Here is a 24,160-nt window from a genome sequence, read left to right as displayed (position 1 = left end):
ACGCTTTACGCCTGTCTGAGCTTCAACTTCAACGCGTAAGTTCAATGGAAGAAACCCAAGTAAGCTCTCTAGAGCAGCTGTAGGAGTGGTCCTGAGACAGCCTGACAGGGCTACACAGACCATTCCTTGTAGTCTGTTAAGATTAGACCTTGCGGAGCTCAATCTAGTCCTTGACCACCAGACGAATGCGCCATAAGTGATGATAGGACTAATAATCATTGAGTATATCCAGTAAACTATTTTGGGGGACAGTCCCCAGGTTCTACCAATAGCATTTCTTCAAGACCAGAAAATCTTTCTAGCCTTGTTGGAACAGTGTTCAAGTTGATGACCGCATTTTAGTTTGGAGTCAAAATAAACCCCGAGAAACTTGTACTCCGCGAGTTCCAATTTATGGTCCAGGTAGTATACATTACCTAGATCAAGTTGCCTTTTTCGTGCGAAGGCTACATAGCTTATCTTGGATGGATTGACAGATAAGCCTGATTCAGAGCACCATCTAGCTACTTCTAGAAGTGCATTATTCAAGATATCAGAGACTGTTCTTCCATGTTTGCCTCTGACAACAATAACACCGTCATCAGCGTACCCGATACAGGGAATGCCAAGAGCAGTTAACCGAACTAACAAGGAGTCCATTACACCATAGGATAGGGGACAGAACCCCTCCCTGTCTGTCCCTGAAGCCAGGTGGATAGCAAATTTGCTATCCACCTGGTAATTATTGAGTTTATCCCTCTGTTCCTAAGTGCATTGATGATAGTCTCAAGAGGGACTTTATCAAACGCACCTTCAATATCAATAAATACCGCAAGAGCCATCTCCTTATCTGTGATAGATTTCTCAAGCAACAGCTTGACTTAAACTATTAACACTCAACATAGAATAACTGTATAAAGCACCATCAACAGCAATAGTACCATCTGTTGAGGAATAAGAGAAGTATTTTTGTCATCAGTAGATACTTGAACACCAATTTTTTTATTTTTTTTTTAATTTCTTCAACAAATACGGAGAAATTTAAGAATATGTAGGTAGATAGGAGATAGTTGTAAATAAAGGAATCTTTGTTAAAATACAGGAGACTTGGCAGGTTAGGTATGAACTATAAATTTTTTTATTTATCCAGCAAAACAAAACTACTAGATTTGATAATAAAAAATTAATTTTATTACTATACAGTGAGACATTTTACATTATATACAGTAAAAAAAAAAAAATTAGCAACAATTTGTTCAATAAAATGAAAACATTTTTTTATAAAATTCCATGAATAGGTGGGTGGGTGCACACTAAGTCCATAGCATGCTTCACTCTTGCTTCCTCTACATGCTTCTCACATAAGTTAACCAAAACATACATAAAGTCTAAAGCATAGGCATTCTGAAATAAGAGAAACAACATTATTTCTAAAGCTTTTATAATGAAATTTTTACAATCAAGGTTTGTATTTCACTTGATTCTTGCTAAAAAAAAAATAAAAAAAAATCATTGATTTATGTGGGGAAAAATTTTTTCTTTCCTATGATTTATAAATCTCCTATGGGGGTGTTTTTTAAAAAAAAAAAATCTGATTTTATTGTTATTGAAAGCTTTATTTTGAGAACTAATAAGAGAGGAATATATGTAAATTATTATAAATAAAAAGAAACTAAATACAGAAAAGTGTGTGAAACAATCACACATCTTTAGTTTTATGTTTAGTTAAATACAAGTACTCTTAAAACTAATTAAATATGTAGTTCGCAAATATAACTAGTGAAAAAAGACTTATTTTACCAAGAATGATTTAGAATATTTTATTCTTTTTTCATGTTTTCCGATCGCGTTTGATTTTTTTTCTTCTTCATTTGATGTCTAACAGATAAACTGGGTACTTGTCTTACAAAATTTATGAGGGTGTTGATCTTGTACAAAAGTAACAATAATTTTATTTATTCAGTAAATAGTTTGTAATAATTATAAGATAATTTTAAAAATTTTAATAGGAAATATTATGTAGAGTTTTTAAATAATATTAGGCACTATCAGTATATTTTCACAAAGCCTTGATAAAGGTAAAAAAGTTTATAAAAAAATTAATTTAAATAAATAAAAAAAATTGTTCTTGCCAACCCTGCTAACAAAGATATACAGCAGAATTCAACTAATCTGAATTCCAAAACTCAGAATAACTTTAATACGTAAAATATGGAAGAATCAATATTTAACACGGTGCATAACCAAATCTTTCAATAAAAAATAAGCACCTTTTAAGTACTATTATACATTAACAAAATACAAAATAATCTTCAAAGACTTTGCATGATCATGATAAAATAACAAGTTTCTGATGAAGAACTCGTTTCTTGATTATATTAGCCATTTTAAAATGATCAAGAGATTTTTTGTTCAATATCCGAAGGTGAAAAATGAAAACTAAAATTGAGAATATCTGGCAAAATGCAGTAGAATTGCACATGACAGTGCAATATTCTCACCGAACCCAGCTTAGCACCATCAAACATGTAAAATGGTTGGTGATTTCATATGCTAACGACCCACGGTACACCAAAATAGATTGTAGTTGAATTGTGAAAATGTTGAAAAGAAAAATTTGAAAACCACGCTTTTACATAATACACGGTGAAAATCGACATTCCCTTTTCGAAAATGAGATTTTCGAAAAGGGAAAAATAAGCACATTTTAAAAACACTCCATGAAAAAAACATTTTTAAGGGCTTTTAAAAAACGGGGGAAAAAGCACACTTAAGCACTTTTTAAAAACGCTATGCACCATGTGTAACGCAACCAAATAAATGAGTGAATGGAAAAATTTTTACCTTTGACAGTTGAAAGCATTCTTCATTGAAATATTTTCGAACATCATCATAACATTTGAAGTTAGTCAGCTTATAATGCTTGTCCATTGTGTCAGCTTCTTCGTTTCTGTTATGGAATACTTCGGTCAAAATATCAGATACCTTCTGGGATAAATATATCCTATTCTGAAACAAGACAAGGTTTTAAAATTTTAATATCTGAAATTAAAAATAAATAATAAAAAAAGCAAAAACAAAACAAAACAAAAATATTTAATTTCACATAATTAGTGAATAGCCTCTTTTAAACTGTAACTTGGTTCAGTATTTCTCTAATGAAACGATTAAAAATGTTTTAAATAATTTTGAAATCTAAATACAATGAGCATTGAAGCTAAACATTTTTGTCAGAAGTATGAGATTATTAAATTTTTATTTTCAACTGTTTTTATTAAAATTGTTTTTAAATCAATACATTCGGGTTTTTTTTTTCAATTATTTTAATAGTGAATTAAGAAATGAATTGAACTTATTTTGGAATGGTAAATCTGAATAAAATATGATTTTTTTACTGCATTTACCAAACAATAATCAGTGAAAAACAATTTACTAAACAATAAACAGTGAAAAGCCCTTCACTTCATACTTTTTTTAAGATCTTGCCATGAGATACTATTGAGTTCTTTCAGAAAATAACTCAAGAGCACAAAAATTTTAAAATAATAATACAATAGTAAAAGTAATAAAATAATAAATGACAGTAAAAAGTTGAAACATTTTTATGCAATTAGTGGATGGTGCCTCAAGTAAAAAATCTTACGATTAAAATATCGCAATTTATTCTTATCTTTATTAAATTAAACAAATAAAAAGGATTTGAAAAGTTTGAGATGATGATTGTTGAGTGCTCTGGACCCACGTGAAAATATGCAATTAGTGAATGATCCCCAATCCAAGTTTAAGGATCATGCAGTGTTTTCACTACAGCGTGAGAACGCGAGAATCTCGCATATTTTTTTCTTTTCTCGCATTAAAAAATCATTACCGCAAGAAATTCGCGCATTCTATAAATCAATTTCAAAATTCTCCAATTTCTCGCATTTTGGAAAAAGCTTCGAATTACGCCATTTAGAATAAAATCCGTTTCACTTTTCTTCCTGGATCTTTCACTATTTTCAACATCTGCCCCATTATCTAGTCTCCCTATTTACCAGTATTGTTCAGAAACTTTTCGAACAACAGAACACAACCACGGAACCCCTTTCAGAACACATTTCTCTGCAACCACGTGTTTACCGTAGGTAAGGTTTCTTCATGTAAGACATTCACATTTTTTATGCACTTATGTAAGATGGACGAATACCTTGTAAATGCAAAATCTTCTATGATGATGCACCAAAAATATTCAATGCTTTAAAAAGTAGAAGACGTTAAAAATGTATTATAATTAAAGAAATGATTTTTTTTCAAGAGTTTTTGTGTTTTTTTAGTTTTTAGAAATCTCTCTAAACTTTTTGAAATCTCACCCTGTTTTTGAGAAAGGGTGAGAAATTCTCACCCATTTTTTTTCTATGATGAAAACACTGGGATCATGGTACATATCTATAAATAGAACAGCGCGAGAATTTCATTACCTTGTGAGTAATGAAAACAATGGTACTTCCCTAGCGATAAAATTAACAGGGAAAATAAAATTTTCCTTTGCTATTAGAAAGAAATTTGGCAATGTTTAGTCGGTTATCATGAACAGCTAGAATGTGGGAGATTTTTTGGTTTGATTACAGAGGGTGGAAAATTAAGCCAGAAATCATGCATCTCTTACAAAATACAGCAAAATTGAACATGTGAATACTAGATTCCTTCCCATAGAATCCATTTCATTGTAATCACATGTGTAAAATGACTTTTATACGCAATGGACTAATGGTACACCAAAATGTATTCACGCTAAATGAATTGTAAAAACGTTGTATGGAATAATGTGAATACCATGCTTTTTGCGTAACTCGTGTCCAATGTCGACATGGTAAAGGAAAAAAATCTTATTTTGGAAAAATCCCAATGACAAAAACACCTTCAAGGGCTTTTAAAAAATTAAAATCGAAAATAAGCACCTTTAAAAAATGCTGCACATCCTGATAATTCAAAAGTAATGTTATCCATGCTTTTCGTTATAATTGGGGGAAGAAATAAAAACTTTTTTTCTTCTAATTTAGTTTGTGAAAATTATTATCATTTTACTCATGTGCACTTTTGTTTGTCTGATAGGCAGAATTTTGATTAACAAGTATAGAGCAGCTTTCAGGAGAACTCCAGACACTTGCCTCGTGTCGTGGTAAGTACAATGATTATGAGGAAAAGTTACTTTAAATAGGGGGCGTGACATAGGTCGGTATGCAGATAGCCCCAAACTTTCCGTCTGGAGGAGTCTTCCTCAAAGCCACACTATAATTATAGTAGTATTGGTTGTCAGTCAAGCTTACTGTTTTACTCTCATATAAAAAAATTTCACATTAAAAATTATAGATATAAATATATATACAAAAAAAAGCATGTCCAAATCAGTATGTAAATCCTAAAACAATGTACTATATGTTTAAAAAAAATGGTTATTACACACTTACTCTAAGCATCTTGTTAAGTTTCTTTAAATATTCAGCTTTTTGGTCATCAGAGTTAGATTTCAAGTACTTTCTTTTCAATATTTCAACGGGTACATCTCGACTTCGGACAAGATCTAAATTCTACAAAAAGAAAAATTACTCTCAACTTGTTCTATAAATAAACATTACAAAAAGTAAAACATTTGGTTTCTTTATATTCTCAAGACACATTTTACATAATACTTAGTAGTGACCATAAGAAATTCTAACATAAACTGGATTACTAGTTGGAAATGAAACTTTAAAGTAAAGTTGGAAAAAATCATGATTTCTTAAAGAAAAAAAAAAAGAAAAAAAGATTTTTTTTTTTTTATACTTAAAATTGATTTTCTTTATTTAAATTAGATTTTTTCAATGTTTAGCAATCAAGGCTTAGATAAAATATCTTAATGTTTAATATTTTTTAAATACAATATAACTAAAATATTTAATATTTCTTACAAAAATGATTCAAATTACATACTATAGTTAAAAACTTATTAAAAAAAAAAGTTACGAAGGTGGATCAAATATAAATCACTGTCTTATACAGCATCAGACATTTTTTATTCTTGCTGTCATGGCAACAATACAAATTTATCCACAGTGTTTAGTTCTTTTTTTTTTTTTTTTGTAACTTGAAACTGGAGTGAGCTTAGCATTTTTTTTAATGCAGTTGCATAATGCATAATATTTAAAATTTTTAACAACAGAAAATGTCAAACCTATTGAAATTTTATACAAATTACAGGCACAGTTTGGTAATTGTGCACTGTTAAAGTATGCAAATGACACAAGTTATTTAAACTTAGTTGTGAAGAAGTTGATAACTTGTCTCACGCTCTTCGACCAGAAACAAGACTTACAACACATAAATGTTTTGACCGAATTAGTGACCTTATTCATAATAACTCATGAAGCAAAGTTCGAGAAATTAGCACTATAATAGAGATTAGTTATGGAAGTGTGCAAAGTATAGGTCATGACGATTTAAAAGAATGAAGTTTTCTGGGAATGTTCAAGAGTTTTCTGGGAATCACGAGGTGTTACGTGTGCTTACTTCAATAACAGTGAACAATTAAAGCAAATTATTATTGTGACATTTTAGAGAAAGTCAAAGTAGCTTATTATCATGCAAGGCATGCCAATACGCAAAGTGTTCTTGCAACAGGGCAATGCGACACTTTATAAAGCCGCAGTAACATAACAAAAGTTACAGGCATCACACTGGGAAACAGTGAAACATCCTCAATATAGCTGGACTTGCACCTTCGGATAAAGATTTGTTTGCACCCCTTAAGGAAGCCTTGGAGGGAAAGAGATTTTTATTTAATGAAGAGGTAGAAAATTTTGTGCGCAATTGGTTCACTCCTCCCTTTTGGGCAGCCAGGATTAAAAAAACTTACAAAACATTGAAAAAGTGTGCAAAAGTTAACAGATATTATGTAGAAAAATAACAATTTTGTATTTTTTGAAAGTAATATTTCAATATTTAGTCATAATAAAAGTCTTATTTATGTTTAATTCATGCTCATATAAGTTTGTAATTAAGCATGTCTGAGAAGAAAAAAAATTAATACCTTTACCTTTATTCAATCTCAACAACCCTCATGAATTTGTAAAACCAAATTGTGAATTTCATTTTGAAAATAAATTCGTTTGTGAAACTGAATTTGGAAAGTCAGTTCGATTTCAAATGAAGAATAATTTAATTTAAATCACGAAACATAAAATATAAACTTTCAAATTACTCTCCACCGAACAAGACGGTCTTTGTAATTCATATATATGTTTTAAAAAAAATTATGTTTATAAATTTTAAAGCTACTAATGTTTAACATAATAAACATGAAACTAAATGGGCTTAATTGAAATATGTATATTAAACAGACAATTATTTTGCATGCAAATAATAAGAAATTATAATTTAAATGCTTCGTTGCATTTTTATCTTCATTGGTTTTTCTGTATGTTGTATTAATTAGTCTATTTAAAACATTTAATAACAATTTTGACATTATTTCTCTGTATAAAAATTCCAATACCAATGAAATACAGAATGGATATTTTCGACTAAAACTCATGATTTTTTTAAATCAAGTAATAAATTTAAATCAAAAGATTTAATTTTAAAAAAAGTTTATTTAAATTATGAATGATTTAAATAAAAACTAGTCTTTCATTAAGAAAGACTAGTTTTCTCCACAGAAAAATAAAAAAAAAATTATTTGGCTCACACACTTGTTTAAAATCACACTTGTTTTTGAGTTAAATAGAACTTTATTAGATCAATAACACGAAAGATATTATTTAATTGCATCTCCTGCAAAAAATTAACTGCAAAACTAAAATAAGGATTCAGCAATGCATTTATTAATTAAAAATTTTTAAGCATATTTTGCAAAAGTATTATGACAAAAGTAATAAATGTAATTAAAAAATCACTCAAAAAAAAGCTAGTATTATAACACTATAATTGATTCTGAAAAAAAAAAATTAATAAAATTATCTTTTTTTAAAAGCAGAAATTTTTTTTGAGGGGGAGGGCAGGAAATAATAGATAATTAAAATAAAAATCGATAGTAATTTTATTTTTACCTCAGGTCTGGGTAGTGTGATGGGTTTAGAGGATTTTCTACCTTGGAACTCACTCACTGTCATTTTAGCAATACTCTGAAATAAAAGAGACACAACAGAAAATTATATACAAAGTTTATAAATAATAGGGAGCAGCATAATCAAAATACATGGTTCATACTTAAAAAGAAGACACTTTTTCCACCGACTATTCCAGGTAGAATTACATAAGATTCTCAATTACAATTTAAATAAAAAATCTGACAAAATTTATATTTTATAAAAATGGAAATTAGAATTATAAATAAAATCGCAACACTGGGAAAGCATTTATAAATCATTTTTATTTATAAGAAAATGCCAACTCTGATTAGAAACAATAAATTGTCAGAGTGATAAAAGTGACACAAAAGACTAGGAAAATTTAGTATTTAATATTTTTTAAAGCAATTTTTTTGTAAATACGAAATTGCTGCAATAAAAGTAGTAAAAACATTAATAATCTGTATATAATTGAAGTTAAACAAAATAAACAATTAAAACCTGATACATTAGCATGGATTAAAATATTAATTATGGGAAAGATAAGCACCAAAGAAATTGCAAAACTAAACTGAGCGCTACTTATTTAAAAAGAACGCAATTAAACAAAAAAATATTTAACACAAAATATGAAACTATCCTAAAAAGAAACTAATAAATATATAAACAATCTACAACTTATTAAAGACAATTCATATTTATTAAGTTAAATCAAATAAAATACATAACTAAAAACTAATGCTTGTAATCAGCAGAGAAGCAAAAAATGAATAAACAAAAAAATTTAATATTTAAGTCTCAGCTATAAAATAAATACATAAATTATCATAAAATAAAAACTGCTAGAAAACAAAAAAATTAAAGGGAGAACTTATTAATCAACAAAATAAAAAATCAACTTTTCAACATCATTCAAAAAAACAATTTAAAAAAAACTGAATTAATAAAAATATACAATAATCAGTATTTAATTGACATTAAATCATATTTAATAAACCAGGAGCATAAATCATATTTAATAAACCAAAACATTTTTAAAAACACAAGAAAAAAAAACTATAAAAATGCGATATGTTAAGATTTTCCATTTTTTTTAAAAGAAAAAGAATCACAATTAAGATGGACAAGTAGATAAAAAAATAAAAATTTTGATGGTAAAACTTCAAAATTAATAAAAAAAAAGAAAAGAAAACTTATTGTAAATACCAAACCAACTTAAAAAGAAACTAAGAAATATGTAATTTTATTGAAGTTAACTTAAGATTATAATAAACTTAAGATTATAATAAAGATTATAATAAAGATGATAATAAACTTAAGATTAATTAAAATCACCAAATTAACTAATATAAAACAAAATTAATGATTAAAAAATGCAATAAATATCATAGCTGACAATAAGTAAAAGAAGAAAACGAAGAAATGCAAGAAAAATTCATTAATCAATTTAAATAAAAATAGTACTTTAAAATTACAAAACGGAAACGATCATAAAAGAAAAATGAGCATAAATATTAAAACCCAGGATACTATGAAATCAACTGAATTAAAAAAAAAATTTAACTTCAAATTCATGATTATTTATAACTAATTTATTGAGCACGAAACTTACTCATACGTGTGATTTCTGGAAGAAGAAATTATCTGAATGTATTTCCTCAATGCCATTTTTGTTTAATATTTAGTTTTTTTCAACTTTTTGTACAAAGAAGATAAATAAAAGAATGTAATTTTCAGTCAAACATAACAGAATATATATAATTAAAAAAATACATATTTCTTCTTTTTTGCAATTTGCAAATCATGATTGAAAATATTAATGCTTAATTATGTCATAAGTTAAAAAAGAAACAAGAATAAATTAGAGATTTTTCACTGTATATGTCACTAAAAGAGCCTTATAATATACTCATAACTCAATTAACACCTTATAAATCACTAAAAAAAACTTACAAGATTTTTGAGCATATTTAGAATACTAAAAATTACAATATTACCATGTCTCCATATTCTTGAACATGGCTTTCAGTTGTTTCCTTCTTAACAATTCGAAATTGCTGATAAAGAGTTTCATTGGTCAATACTTCCTAAAAGGAAAAAAAAAAGTATTGTGAAAAAAACTCATCTCTAATAGTGATCAAGACAAGCTGAAGGTTTCAAGATGAGTATCACAAAATACAAAAGAGGTCATCCCATCAGCTCATCTTGATATACTGGAATCTTGTTTTGTTTCTATAAATGCTGATTCCTTTGTTAACAGCATTAATTCCCCACCACGTCTCCATAGCGTGTTAAAAGCATTTTACCCTGACTTACCCCTCTCGGCAACTGTGGTTTTCTTTTCTATTATAAATTTAACATGCGTTAAAAACCATAATATTAAACATTAAAAAAAATAATTAAATACTCAAGTGTCAAAAATCGTGTTAATAAGACATTCACATATTTTTGCTTTCACTGTAATCTTAACATAAGTTTTCAGTATGCTTACATGATTTTTATTTCTAGTTAGGCAGCATTAAATATAATAAGGCAAATAATTATTTATCGAGCCTTTTAATAAATTGGTTATAAAATAGTTCAAATACAATTTTTTTTCATACCCTCTCTAGAAAATGTCACTTACCTGGTTCTTCCACTAAATTTTTTATTTAAAAGAGCTAAAATAATTTCAGTTTTTTTAATATTTATAATGTGTTGCCCTTTCTGGTGATTCACGTTATGGAATTAAGCCAAACTCATTTCTTGTCCTTGGAATAAATATTCACTGTATTTAGCATTACGACTGCATTTAGCATTATTACTGTATTCAGCATTACTACTGCTATTGCATAGATGCTATTGCTCGTGGTTCATGAACAAAACACAGTCTTCAATTCTAAATTACTTTATTTTATATAAAACTAACTGATTAATCTGGAATAAAGTAGTAGGCGAATAATAAACAAATTATTGTTTTTGTAGAGATATTTATTCTATTTCAAATTTTTACTCACTTTTAATATTAAAAAATGCAGTAAAATATTTATAAGTTCTTATTTAGGAGTTTGAATCTGGTGAGAATTTAAAATAGCCCATTTATTCGAGGTATTGTTTATTTATCAGTTTATAATATATATAGACATAAAATTGATTCCAAATTTTCTTTATTTACCTATTTTGTTAATTATTTGCTATTACATATTATTAGGCGTGAGATGAATAATGCATGGCAAGTTGTGAAGTCAAACAATAAATTGATCTATAAACGATAAGTTGAAATATAACTAAATTTGCTAGTCAAATTTGTTTAAGACTAGAAAATGCTTAGTGAAAAAAAATTTAAATTTTATCAATTTTGTAGAAAGTTAATAAAATAAAAGATGATAAGAGAAGAAGAGGAAGACAGAATCGTAAAATGTGGCATAACAAATTATTTAATTTGATTAACTTAATGACACTTTATACTTAATTCCTTTCATGCTATGCACTTTTGCTTGGATAAGTTTTACAATGCAGTTTCAAAAAGCCATTGAATGATATTATTTATTAAAATATAATTTTCTTTCAATAAGAAAATTATATATTTAAGTTTTTTTATTATTTATTAAAGTGAACTTGACAACCAATTAAAATTTCAAACCGAGTATCGAATTAAAGCTATTATAATTTAAGTTTTTTTCTTCCTTTTTTAAATATTTATGCCTCAAAAAATAAGGCACAAATGATTTATAAGCGGATGCAATAGTATCTTTTTCGAATCTTCTTTTTTTCCTTTGTAATCCATTTTCTCAACAATTACAATTAAAAAAATTTTAAGGTATAGCAGTTGTGGATAAAAATATTGAATTGTTTTTTAATTAATCAATCAGAGAAAAAAATCATAAAGTGGTTTCATCAATATAGACATGTTTAATATAACAGAATTGTTTTTGCTTTAATAAAATGCAAAATAAAAATAATGCTAAATAAAAATTCTGCCATCTATCCAGCAAATTGTACGTAAAAAGTTTTCACAAAACACTCTTAAGCAAAGATTTCTGCTTTTAAAGTTTTTTTTTTTTTTTTTTTTTTTGTAAACAGTGTGAAATGGTGAAGTTTTTAGTACCTTATCAGAATCTTCCATCCAGTTGACACTGTAGGAATCTCCCAAGTAAGTTTCTCTTTTTTCATCAAAATAACAAGCATAAGAAGATTCTTCACCGTTTGCTGCAGTTGTAGCATAAACTAGAAAAAAATATTATACTAAATTAATAAACTAACCAACTAGAATCTGAATGCTAAAAAATCAAGGAGAATCCGAATTCAAAATTGAAACTGAGAAAAAAGGTTGATATGTCGAGGACTCAGACACAATGCTTATTTTTTATACTTATATAATGTTTACATTTTCCGACACTCATTAACTAAACCAAACGTATTTCTATATGATGAAAATAACGGGTTGTTTGAATGCTATGCAAGCATTTACAGGAAGAAGTGGAAAAGCAATTTATAACTTAGGTTACTATGGCTTAAGTTATACACTAAAATTGCTTTGTTTGCATTTGTTCTTTCGAAAGAAAAAAATTACACATAGAATATATACATATATATATATTTGATATTATAAAACCAAATACTTTATTTAATTTCAATTAAATAAAGTATAATTTATTTCAATTTAATATTATATGAAAGTAAAAGATGATATTAAAGAAAAAATTTTAATTTACCATTGATGTTATCTGGCAGGATATTTTCAAACATTGATCCAGATTCACAAGCTTCAATATAAAAAACCAACTGAAATAAAAATGGATTGTTTTTGGTTAATTGAAGAGATTATAGAATTATATAAGTATTTTATGTACAAGAATCATGCATAAAGAATAATAATACATTAATTAGACATAATATTTTACTAGAAACAGTAACTTTTAAGTTCTAAAATATGATATTTTCATAAATCACATAAGAAAAACGAAAGTATTTTTTCACACAAATTAATTCCGCCAATAAATAAAAAAATTTGGCTACTTATACTGGTAACTTGCGTATTTTTATCATAGACTTTTTCATACCATTTAAAAAAATCTTCGTCATTATACATAAAAATGCTTAATTTCTGTAATCATTTAATAATTTACAGCTACTTAAGAGGATACAAAGTGAAGCATCGTATTTTAAATTACTTTATTTATATTCTTGTTCTAAGATTTTACTTTTTGTTATTACTTCTAAAAATCATTTTCTTTAAAAACAATAATTTAATCCCCATTAAAAAAAAATACTAATATCGATCAGTAACAAGTATCTTAAATCGAGTAGAGTAGAAGATCTATACAACACAATTCTATAAACTACAATCCTATAAACAGGGTGGCCACTCAAATCAGATTTCAAATTTCCCTGATTTTTCCAGGTTTTCCAGATAAAAATCTTAAAATTTCCAGGTTTTTGTTTCTTTTTTCTAATAAAGTGTAGGATGTGTGCAAGAAAAGTGTCTATATTATAAAATATTTTATTCAAAATGTTATTTTTGTTAACATATCATCTTGAAAAAATAATTTATTTTGACAATTTGGCAAGATTTTTTATTTATTTTTCAAATGTTTTGGTACAAAATTTTGAATCAAAAATCATATATTGACCAACAAAAGAGTAAAATTAAATATTAATATATAGTTGGTTCTTAAAAATAAAAAAATAAAAAAAAAACATTTTTTAAAAATATGTTATAAAAGGTTAAAATGAAATAGAAAAAATTAGCATTAAGGTAACAATTCTAACGATTTATCGACAAACATTGCTCTTAGCAATTGTAAAAAATTGTGTGATTGGTTGGTTTGCTGAGAAAAAGTAATTCACAGATTTCTTTGAATGGGAGTAGAAAAGCTTTCAGAAAAAAAAATGCAATATAAAATCTATTATTATTAAACTATAACCAACTAATTTTTGGAGAATTTTATAAAGTTAAAAATGCAAAAACATTTTGTCAAAACAGAAAGAAAAAAAATTACCACCAAAGCATCGGAACAAACTTGAGCCATAAATGGATTCAGCCCAAGGACAGAATTTAAAAACAGAAGCTAATATCCTAATCCCTTTTTCTACCTCCACCAGAATCTTTCCTAAATTGCACAGTCCCATAGCGGTCAAAGGTTTCTGCATTCGCTTAGCAACCGTGGGAGAATTTTATGTGGCATTCTAGGTTAACAGAGCTGTAATGAAGCAAATTTTGATGCAAGCAAAGTATCGCTAAGTTGATGATATTCCAACTGTTTGGCGATACATTTCCGTTTAAAAAAAGTGGGTATAATGGATAAAATAATTTAAATTAAGAAAATTGGAAAATAATTAAAATTAGTGAAATTAAAAAAAATTTCAAAGAAAAAATTTCCAGCTTTTCTCGGCAATTCCCTGATTTTTCCAGGTTCTTATCCAAATTTCCCTGATATTTCCAGGTTTTTTCCAGTATAAAAAAAATTCCCTGATAATTCCAGGTTTTCCAGGTGGGTGGCTACCCTGATAAAGAATAATACTCCACAAACAACATTGAATTGGTGAGCAAAAACACTGAAAATTGCATTGAAGAAATTTTTTAAACGGAGCGTGAATTAATGAATGTTCACAGGTTGCAAGGCTTACATTATAAAGATCTTCTACCATAATTTAAACTGATTTGAATCATCTGTGACAAATTGTTGATACCCTGTTTTAAATTGATGCACCATGGGGCTGGGATAGCCTGGTTGGTAGGGCACTGGGTTCATGTCCAAGAGTTTGTGGGTTCCATCCCTGCCGGCCATAGACTTCCTGTGTAGTAAATGGTGACTGATGTACGTTAAATCTGTCGAGTTGCAAAGTCCTCCATGTTTGCATAACAAATCAATACCTCTGGGGGTACTGATTCATAAGTTTCCTTGTCTTCTGGATTAGTTCAAAATTACGAGGCTACGGAGTTGATCATTAGTAGTCGTAAACTCAAAAATCTGGTCGGCTGCTCAATGAATAAAAAAAAGCATACACCATGGCTCAAATTCCAATGATGGCTGGTCGATACGAATTCCTCATCCGGTTTACACTGACTACAGTGCTGATGTAAAATATCTTCAGTGGCGGACGGATCATGGGTTAGAGTTCCCTTGCCATCAGGCTAAGGAGGTTTTCGTGGTTTTCTTCTCCATGTAAAGCAAATGCAGTTTAGTTCTATCAAAAAGTCTTCCACAAAGGCAAATTTCTTGCAATACTTGATCCACTTGGCGTCTGGATTGGGTTCAAAATTACAAGGATACGGCGTTGAACATTAGTAGTAGTAAACCCAAAAATTGGGTAAGCCATTCAATGACAGTTATAAAATAAAAAAAGGTACACACCATACTACATATTAATTTTAAAAAAAGTTTAAATAACAAATTATAATAAATATAGGATTCACATTAATTTACCTAATATAATAACTAAGTAAGTGAAGGGTAAATCATATGGAATACATAACTTTCACCTACCTTAGCATACATTTTGTGCTTAAACATGTAATTGATTGTTTTATTGAGGTCAGAGGAAGTGAGTTCCTAGGGAGACAAAAATCAGTTTATATATACTGTAGAAAGTATTGCATCAAACTAGTAACTACATTAAATAAAAAATTTTAAAAAAACTTACTGAATCTGGGAAAGCAATCAAACCTGGAGCGCCGTGATCAGCGAAATAAACAAAAACATGGTCATTGGGTCCACTGAAATCAATAACACTGAATGAATACTGACTTTATAACACAAATATTTTAAATTGACAAATGGCATGTTTTGAAAACTAATAGATTTTTGTAAATAATGAAGCATATAATTTTTAATTACTTTGAAACTTTAATAAATAAATCTACAAAATAGTGAAAGAAGAATGAGTGGTACTTATGCCAGCCATATTGCACGAAATAGAGGTAATTCAGAAAAATTAAATACATTTATTCATATGCATTTAACAATATAATCAAGCACCAATTTTAAACCTCATTCTTTTTTATAACTTAAATAGCTATTTTTTGAATATTTTAAATAAATCTTCTATTATCTCATATTCTCAATTCATTTGATTTGAGAAAAAAGAATGTAGATAAAATTGTACTTTTTCACTATAACTTAAAATCCTATTGAAATTATACACAAAATAGATTGTCATTTCATAAAAATAGGCATTAAAATAAAAATTCTAGATTCCTCACTATACTTATTTACTAGGATTTGTGAAATAAATATCTTTCATTATGCATACATTAGGAAATATTATATTAGGAAAGATAAGTAATGGTAGCATAAAAAGACACAAAAAGTGCCTAATGTAAAAAATACTGCACAGTTATAAAATTAAAAGCTTACTACTAAAATGTCAAGGCATTTCTAACAAATGAAAAAAAAATCATTACAAGCTTACAATGATATTTATATTATTGAAATAATCTCCTCTTCTAGGGGAAAAAAAACATTTCCTACTTAATAAAAATATTTCTAAATATTTGTGAAGACACAGACTTATGTTAAAACATACCTTTTTAACACTTTTCCACTACCAGCTCCATTTAAAGCCTTCTTATCGCCTCTTAAAACAGCCATGAAATTTTCAGGAGTTACTGCCTATAATAATTATATACATTTTAATAGTGTCAATCTTGTAATCAATTAGAGTCACAAATGTGAACATAACATGGAGCAGAATTCTCCTTTGGAATAAAAAAAGAGCAGGGTGCTTCCTCTAAGAAAAGGGCACTTAGAGTTTTGAAAGTGCACTTACTTACCATCGTTAAAATTTATCAAAATTGTAATTTTATGTAATAACTCTATTAGATCTTCAATTTGTATATTACCCTCTTATATTATTTTATGTGTACATTTACCACTGCCTCAGTATCAACATAGCAAAAAAATTTGAAGCTTTTGAAAAATAATTAAAGGCAAGCTCTGTGTATAAATTATCTTCAAAAAAGTAAACTAAAAAAAAAAAGAATTATAAATAAAAGATGTGAATATCTCTGGGCCCAAATATCATGCAAATTTCAACTACATAACTAGGTAACATAAGAAAAATCTAAATCAAAACTAAAATGAAGGAATGAAAGTAAAAAGTTAAAGTTAAATAATTCTCAATAACAACTAAATAGATCTGAAATGGACTTTAAAAGAGGTGGTCAAAATACAACTTTTTCACGAAAAAATAAAATTAAAAGGCAGTGTTCTTAGAAGATGGGGGTTTATTTTTACAAAAAGGGCAAGGAGGGCTAATTTATAGGGATCAAAGGACAGGCGAGATGGGCCAGCCTTCTAAAACCATAGGTCTGTCCAGGGCAAATTTACCACCATTTAGCGGTACCTTCACAAATTCAACTTCAGGAAAAAAGGTAGTTTCACAAAATGCTTTCCAAAAGAAAAGTTCTAAGATTCTTCTCCCTGTCTCTTAAAATTTTGTTTTGTGTTTCCAGTAAGAAACTATAAATCCCGGGTTAATTAAGCATATACGAATAGGTAGCATGTGCTTGGTCAGATAGTGTGGTGTGGCCGGTCACTTACGCCATAATTACAGCAAAAAAAATTTTGAAAAATTAAACGGCGAGGCGCTAACTTGGTAAACTTTACAAGAAGTTGAAAATCAAACATTGTTCTAAATTTACTCTAACAGACCTTTATTTTTTTATGAAACATTTTTTTTTCTGTGCAACTTTTTTCTCCGCGCAACTTTTTTCTATATGACTCTGTGGAAAATGTTTTTATAATGAAAATAACTTTTAGTGAAAGTACTGTTAAATGCATGTTTTTTTTTAAAAAAAATTCAAGTTGAAATTTAACAATGGACAATGATTTTTAAATTAAGATACAATTTTGAGTCCAAAATTTTACAATAGCAAAATTATTTTTCATGTATGGGGAACAACCCATAAGCAGAATATTTTCAAATGTTCTGCGACAGGACTTATTAATTTACACAAATGTTCTGCAAGCATTTCACAGCGAAAAAAAGTCAACTTTACATTAAAATACTATACGAGGGTTGCTATTTATATTTCTGGCCTAAAAATGAAAAAACAAATATGTAGGATCAAAATTGGTTTTATTGTTTTTCAAAATATTCTCCATGATGATCAATACACTTTTGCATGCGTTTGAACCAATTTTCAAAGCACTTTTTTCAGTCCGATTGAGGTAACTCCAAAACATGCGTTTTGAATGCATCAACCGCTTCTTCGGGGGTCGAATATCGTTGTCCACGTAATTTATTTTTGATGAGTGGGAATAAGAAGAAGTCATTGGGTGCCAAATCAGGGCTGTACGGCGGATGATCCACCAGTTCGATCTTTCGCTCCGTCAGAAATGCCTTTGTTTGAGTCGATGTGTGAGAGCTCGCATTGTCATGATGAAGAATGATTCGCCTGTTCTTCTGCTTTTTTCGAATTTCTCCGATGACTTCTGGCAAACAAATGGTCGTGTACCATTCAGAATTGACCGTCCTGCGCTGCTCTAACGCCACTGTTGCCACATGACCGTTAATGCCGAAGAAACAGGCAATCATTTGTTTCAATGTGCTTCTTCCTTGATCAACTTTTGTTGGTTTTGCCTCGTCTTGGAAGACCCATACAGTTGATTGCTGTTTCGTTTCCGGCTCATATGCATAGATCCATGATTCGTCACCTGTGTAGATGTTATACACAGCCTTTGATGTACCTTGAACATATTTTCCCAACATTTCCTTGCACCAATCGACACGAGCCTTTTTTTGAGCGTTTGTCAGATTATGCGGGATCCAACGCGAACAATTTTTTTTTACGCTCAAATGTTCATGCAATATTTTATTGATGCTAGTCATACTAATGTCCAAAGACGCCTCTATCTCACGGTATGTCACATGACGATCTTGCTTTATCAGTTCACGCACAGCATCGATCTTTTCTGGCACAACAACGGATTTTGGACGACCTGCACGGGATTCGTCCTGGATCGAACATCGACCACGATTAAATTCGTTATACCAATTTCTTACAGTGCTGTAGGATGGCGCTTTATCGCTGAATAAAGAATTAAGTTCATCGAAGCACTCTTGTCTTGACAATATACGTCGAAAGTTATGAAAAATAATGGCACGAAAATGTTCACGATTCAATTCCATTTTTTGAAAGAGAAGAACTTTTCAATTTACTGTCAACAACACAAATGAAGCTATAATGGTAAATCGTCTGCTGAATTTATGTTTAAAAATATCAAACTTTCGATTAAAATCGTCTGCGGTCGCCTAGCAACACTTACTGTTGCCAAGGCCAGAAATATAAATAGCAACCCTCGTATTTTCACTTATTAAAATACAGGATCATACTCAGATACACTACATTCTTTTTTAAACCAAGGTAAACATTCTTGATTTGTTACTTTTTCAATTCCTTTTGAAGTAAAAAATTTTGTTAATGACGATGATGATTAAAAAAAATGCCTATGATATGAAGATCCGGACATTAAAACTATTTCGAAGGGACAAGTGGTGCACCATTTGCAAACATTCGCTGGTCTGTTGTTCCAACAACTTCATCTCCATCAAAAGTATTTGGTCTTTTAGAAATCATGGATTCCCACGATTCACAAATTGCTTCTGGAAAATATGAAAGTAAAACTTTATGAAATCTCTGAATTTAATTTTTTTACTGCTTGCTTTAGAAGCTCTCTTGACAAGAATGGTGATCGATTTCTCCTGCTGTCTGCTAAAAACTGATACACCCATTTTATACAAATTTTATAGCCGAAAGCTAATTCATTAATTTCCTCCTTAGACTGGCAAAGATAGATTATTGATAAATGTTCCTCTTCTAAAGCCACATTATTCCTGGGAAACAGCAAGTGGTCAAAGCTAAAGAGAATTTTCATTCGTTTAATGACAATATCAATGTTTTCCGCTTTTTCAAAATATATTTTATACTGCTCCAACATGGAATTAATGCAGATTATCATTTGCATGGCATCTGAGGGAAATATAGAAGGCTCAGAATTATTTAAGACGGAACGTAGTCTTTTGGAGCTGGCAGGCAAATCTGGCGGCAGAGGAACTCCTTGAAACATACTTTCTGACTGAGGTGGGCGGAAATGTTCTGCAAAATTATGAGGGGAAGCTTTTGAACCTTCAGGTCATTATGGTCTGCAGAAGAATGCTTGAGATTAGAGTTGGGGATTGTTCTGCAAGGCTACCGGAGGCGGGGGGGGGGTGTCGCAGGAAAATGGTGTCAGTTATTCAAGATACAAATTGTTCTACAGGACTTTGCTTGTTCTGCGACGTACGTCACAGTTTTAGGCACTTTCTGCTTCTGGGGGGAACAATATATAAAAATTTACTAGTAGTGACAATTGTTGAAAATATCTTCTTACATTACAATATTTTCATGTTGATTTTTTAATATAATTTTCAATTTTCACAAATTATGTCTAAATTTTTACAAAATAGGTACCTTTCATAAAAAGCTGGACAGACCTCTGAAAACTGCTTAGAGAGAACACTGCATGAAGTGTTGTAGTTAATTTTTTAAAAAAAATTCACAAATAGTGAGGGAGCTGCTTTATGCATTGCTGCATCAGCGCATTACTCCAATTGGAGCATAGAAAAAAAACTTCAGGGTTATTAAATTAGTTATTGTTGTCGTGGGTGTCCCCATATTTATAGCCTATTTTTTCTGCCCCATACTGATAGCTTATCATAACCTTACATTTGTCCCGCCAGTTCTTACTCACAGCTTTTTATATTTCAAACAGTTAAAGAAGCAGTGAGTAAAGAACTTATCTGGACCGAACATTGACCTTTCTCTAAGAAAAGACACAAAGCACGTGGTATTCAAAAGTGCCGATCCTGCTTGCTCGTCACCAAGCTCGGCACAGATTAATACTTTAGGCGCAACTATGAAAGAAAAACGCAGCTACCGAGGAAAAAAGAAAAGTTGAAAGAGGAAAATGGTAAAAATTAACAGGCTAAAAAACAGTGACCCGATGTCACACACGCTACACTAAAAACTACGAAAAAAAGTAATGACTACATTAGTTTCACTACTTGTAGTGCCCAACTTCTGACTATAAAGACATTGAAATAAAAATATCATACATATCTACATAAAAAGGTTTTTACAGAAATTCTAAATTATTTCAGTTATGATCTTTCAAAACATGCTAACAACCGTCAACAATAGCTTAACCGCTTCCCTGATTATCCCAAGTTTACTCGGTTTATATTGCAAATATTTATTATTCCGAGTAAACTCGGGCATAGCAGAATTCGTCAATACATTTTGTTCTATCACACTTTTATTCGGTCGGAAGCAAAACAAAAAATAATAATAATCTGCTGTGATTGGAAGTTTGTCAATACTTGTTTGGGAATTTTGCTATTTGTGGGACTGCAGACGTGTTTTGCACAATTGTATATACGATGGTTAAAGAATTTACATAGAAAAAAGAGGAAGAAAATGGTGTTCATGAGCAAAAGTGAAAGTAATGCAAATGATTTTTCATATCATGTGAACAAATGCAAAGACTAATATTTACTTTTTTTCATTTGCCCAAGATAATTTGGGATAGTTAACTGATGTTAAAATAAATATTTTTTACACACACAAAAAAAAAAATTAAAATTTCAACTTAGAACTTGTGTATTAGGTTTTGTTTTAGTTTCCTGTATTTATTAAGGAAATAAAAAAACATATTGATTTTTTTTCCCAATAAAATTGTTAAGGGAAGCGGTTAAAACTAATGCTGACTCATGCGCGAGTTTCTCAAAGTATTACAAAATACGCCTGATTTTTTTCATAACACAGTAGACACTTGTCATTGTAGATTTAAATCGTACGATATGAAATGTACAGATCTTAAATATACTGCATTACATATTAAAATAAAAGAAAAACTTATTAAAAAACTTCAGGGATCAACTTACATCTCCAGTATAATCATGAGGCACACCTTTATAAACATCGTGTCCATTGGGATGATTTATGACAATGCCAGGAGTGGGATTTCTGTAATTTAAGCATATAAATTAACATTATAATTTATTCATTTTAATATTATTATCTTTCTGACATGCACAATCGAACATTGAATATCTGAATTGTTTTCATCTAAATACTTCAATTGAATGGAGTCAAATAAAATAAATTATCACCTTCTATTTATTAAACTCATGAATTCATTATTTATTCATTTATTTTATGCATGTGAAGTCTTTTATTTCGTTTTTAAACATTATGGCATGCTATAAAACATTTTTGTGTGCGGGGCTCCTGCATGCCATTAAGACAGACCTGAATACATGGTGAAAACCGACATTCCCTTTTTGAAAATCTCATTTTCGAAAAGGGGAAATTAAGACTTTTTTAAAAACACTAAATGAAAAAAGCACCTTTAAGGGCTTTTAAAAAACAAAAATGGAAAATAAGCACCTTTAAGCACTTTTTAAAAATGCTATGCACCATGTTATTAGTTTTTAATTTAGTTAAGTAATTAGAATTTCATCTTAAAATAAATTTTCTGCGATGTTAATTTTTTTCTTTTTCTTATGCTTATTTTTATTACTTTCTTTAATCTGGCAGGATGTTTAGTTGGACGTCATTGCATTGTACAAATGTATTTGGATTTAACCTTGTTGATGTCAAGATTGTTATTTTTTTGTGTTGATTTGAGTAATTGATGTTGATGAGTATGAAAAGTTAAATTTTGAGAATTGCAAGTTCAGTTCTATGATGAAAGAAACTAATGGATAGAATCATGAATGGAATATTTGTTCAGGAGAGTTTTTATGTATTAATATTTTGGAAGGATTTTCTTATTTTGTTAAGCAATTTTATGCAGAGCAATAACAGATATCTTGCCTAGGGGTATTAATTTTATTTATACCTACATACTATTTTTCTTTCATTAATACTTGTAAATTAACTTATATTGACAATTTTTTAGGGTTAAATGCTACAACCCGGTATACTATTAACAAGAAGTATACTGGTAACAAAACTATTGCCTAGGTTCTAAGATTCAGTATCAGTCTACGCAATTTTTCTGCAAAAATAAGCGCACACTGATGTGGAAATGTTACTTAGGGGCTAAGCTTCAATGTAGATCTGAGCCAGTTTACACACATAAAATGTAGTTTTGAATTTAAAAAAAACTATGTAATGTAGATAAAGTTATACATTTCAGGAATGCAATATTTGATTCCGTTTTGGGATATTGCAAACCCTGTGGCAGAATTTTTTCAGGCTTTCTGTGACTAACTTCCCTAGCCCTAATATTTTGATTTAAGGTAATTTAAATTACAACAATTACTAATTTAAAGTAACATAAACCTTGAGTTTACAGAACAAAGTATAGAATAAAAATGTATAAAAAAAATTTTATTGCAAAAGTAATATTTTTTAATTTTAATATTATAGGTGATATTCTCGCATTTTGTTGGCAGAAAATTGCACTGATTATTTTCTCTTTCAAATTTTGTAATTCATTACTCAAATTAAAATTTGTAAATAAATTAAACGATAATAGATTAGAATTTGTACCTAAATTAAAAATCGTAAAATCTGTGCAGAAACTCCTAAAATAGCGATCACAAATCAGGCAAATAAGACTTAAAAAGGTTATAGATACTCAAATAAGTGTATGTAAAATATAGTGTTCTTTAAAGGAAAAAAAAAATGAAAGAAAAAACATCGTTTCTAGAGCGAACCATCTTTTAAACTTTTGCGATTTCTGAATTTTTTATTTTATATTATAAATTTGAAATTCTAGCTGAAGAAAGTCATTTTTTTCAAAATGTCAAATGAGAATAGAAAAATCATGATTATTTTTTCCCTCTCTGATGCGCAAGAAAGACATATTAAAAAAAAATTCTGCAGAAAAGAAAAGAAAAAAACACATTTTGAAAAATTAATGCAGAAAGGAAAATTAAAATTTTTTCCTTCCCAAATGAAAAATCTTTCTACAAAAATTCTTTAACTTTCTGCGACTGCGACAATGTCGCCGTCTCACTGCAATTCTGCCAATGGGGCCAAATTTGACTGGATATGGAGAAAAAAAATCATTCAAAAAAAAAAAATGGGTGCATAGTAGTAACAAATTAGATCATATAATTTT

General features: G+C 29.0%; 1 protein-coding gene across 2 annotated transcripts in view; it reads right to left on the bottom strand.

The window, feature by feature from the left end:
• Positions 1–1,147: 1,147 nt before the first annotated feature.
• The window catches only part of LOC107448500 (legumain), a 25,888-nt gene continuing 2,875 nt past the window's right edge, over positions 1,148–24,160 (bottom strand). For both annotated transcript variants that reach the window (XM_043052746.3, XM_043052745.3), the window contains exons 3-13: positions 21,972–22,053; positions 16,572–16,657; positions 15,690–15,762; positions 15,533–15,598; positions 12,758–12,827; positions 12,151–12,269; positions 10,061–10,150; positions 8,043–8,117; positions 5,427–5,546; positions 2,824–2,988; positions 1,148–1,383 (exon numbers count right to left, since the gene is read on the bottom strand). In XM_043052746.3, coding sequence (XP_042908680.2) covers positions 1,258–1,383; positions 2,824–2,988; positions 5,427–5,546; positions 8,043–8,117; positions 10,061–10,150; positions 12,151–12,269; positions 12,758–12,827; positions 15,533–15,598; positions 15,690–15,762; positions 16,572–16,657; positions 21,972–22,053 — 1,072 coding nt within the window. In that variant the 3' untranslated portion in view covers positions 1,148–1,257. The remainder of the gene's footprint in view (positions 1,384–2,823; positions 2,989–5,426; positions 5,547–8,042; positions 8,118–10,060; positions 10,151–12,150; positions 12,270–12,757; positions 12,828–15,532; positions 15,599–15,689; positions 15,763–16,571; positions 16,658–21,971; positions 22,054–24,160) is intronic.

The sequence above is a fragment of the Parasteatoda tepidariorum genome, chromosome 6 (genome assembly GCF_982258835.1).
Source record: "Parasteatoda tepidariorum strain Cologne lab strain chromosome 6, Ptep-v5.0, whole genome shotgun sequence".
In the NCBI taxonomy this organism is placed as follows: Eukaryota; Metazoa; Arthropoda; class Arachnida; order Araneae; family Theridiidae; genus Parasteatoda; species Parasteatoda tepidariorum.
This window is presented reverse-complemented; position numbering and strand designations above follow the sequence as displayed.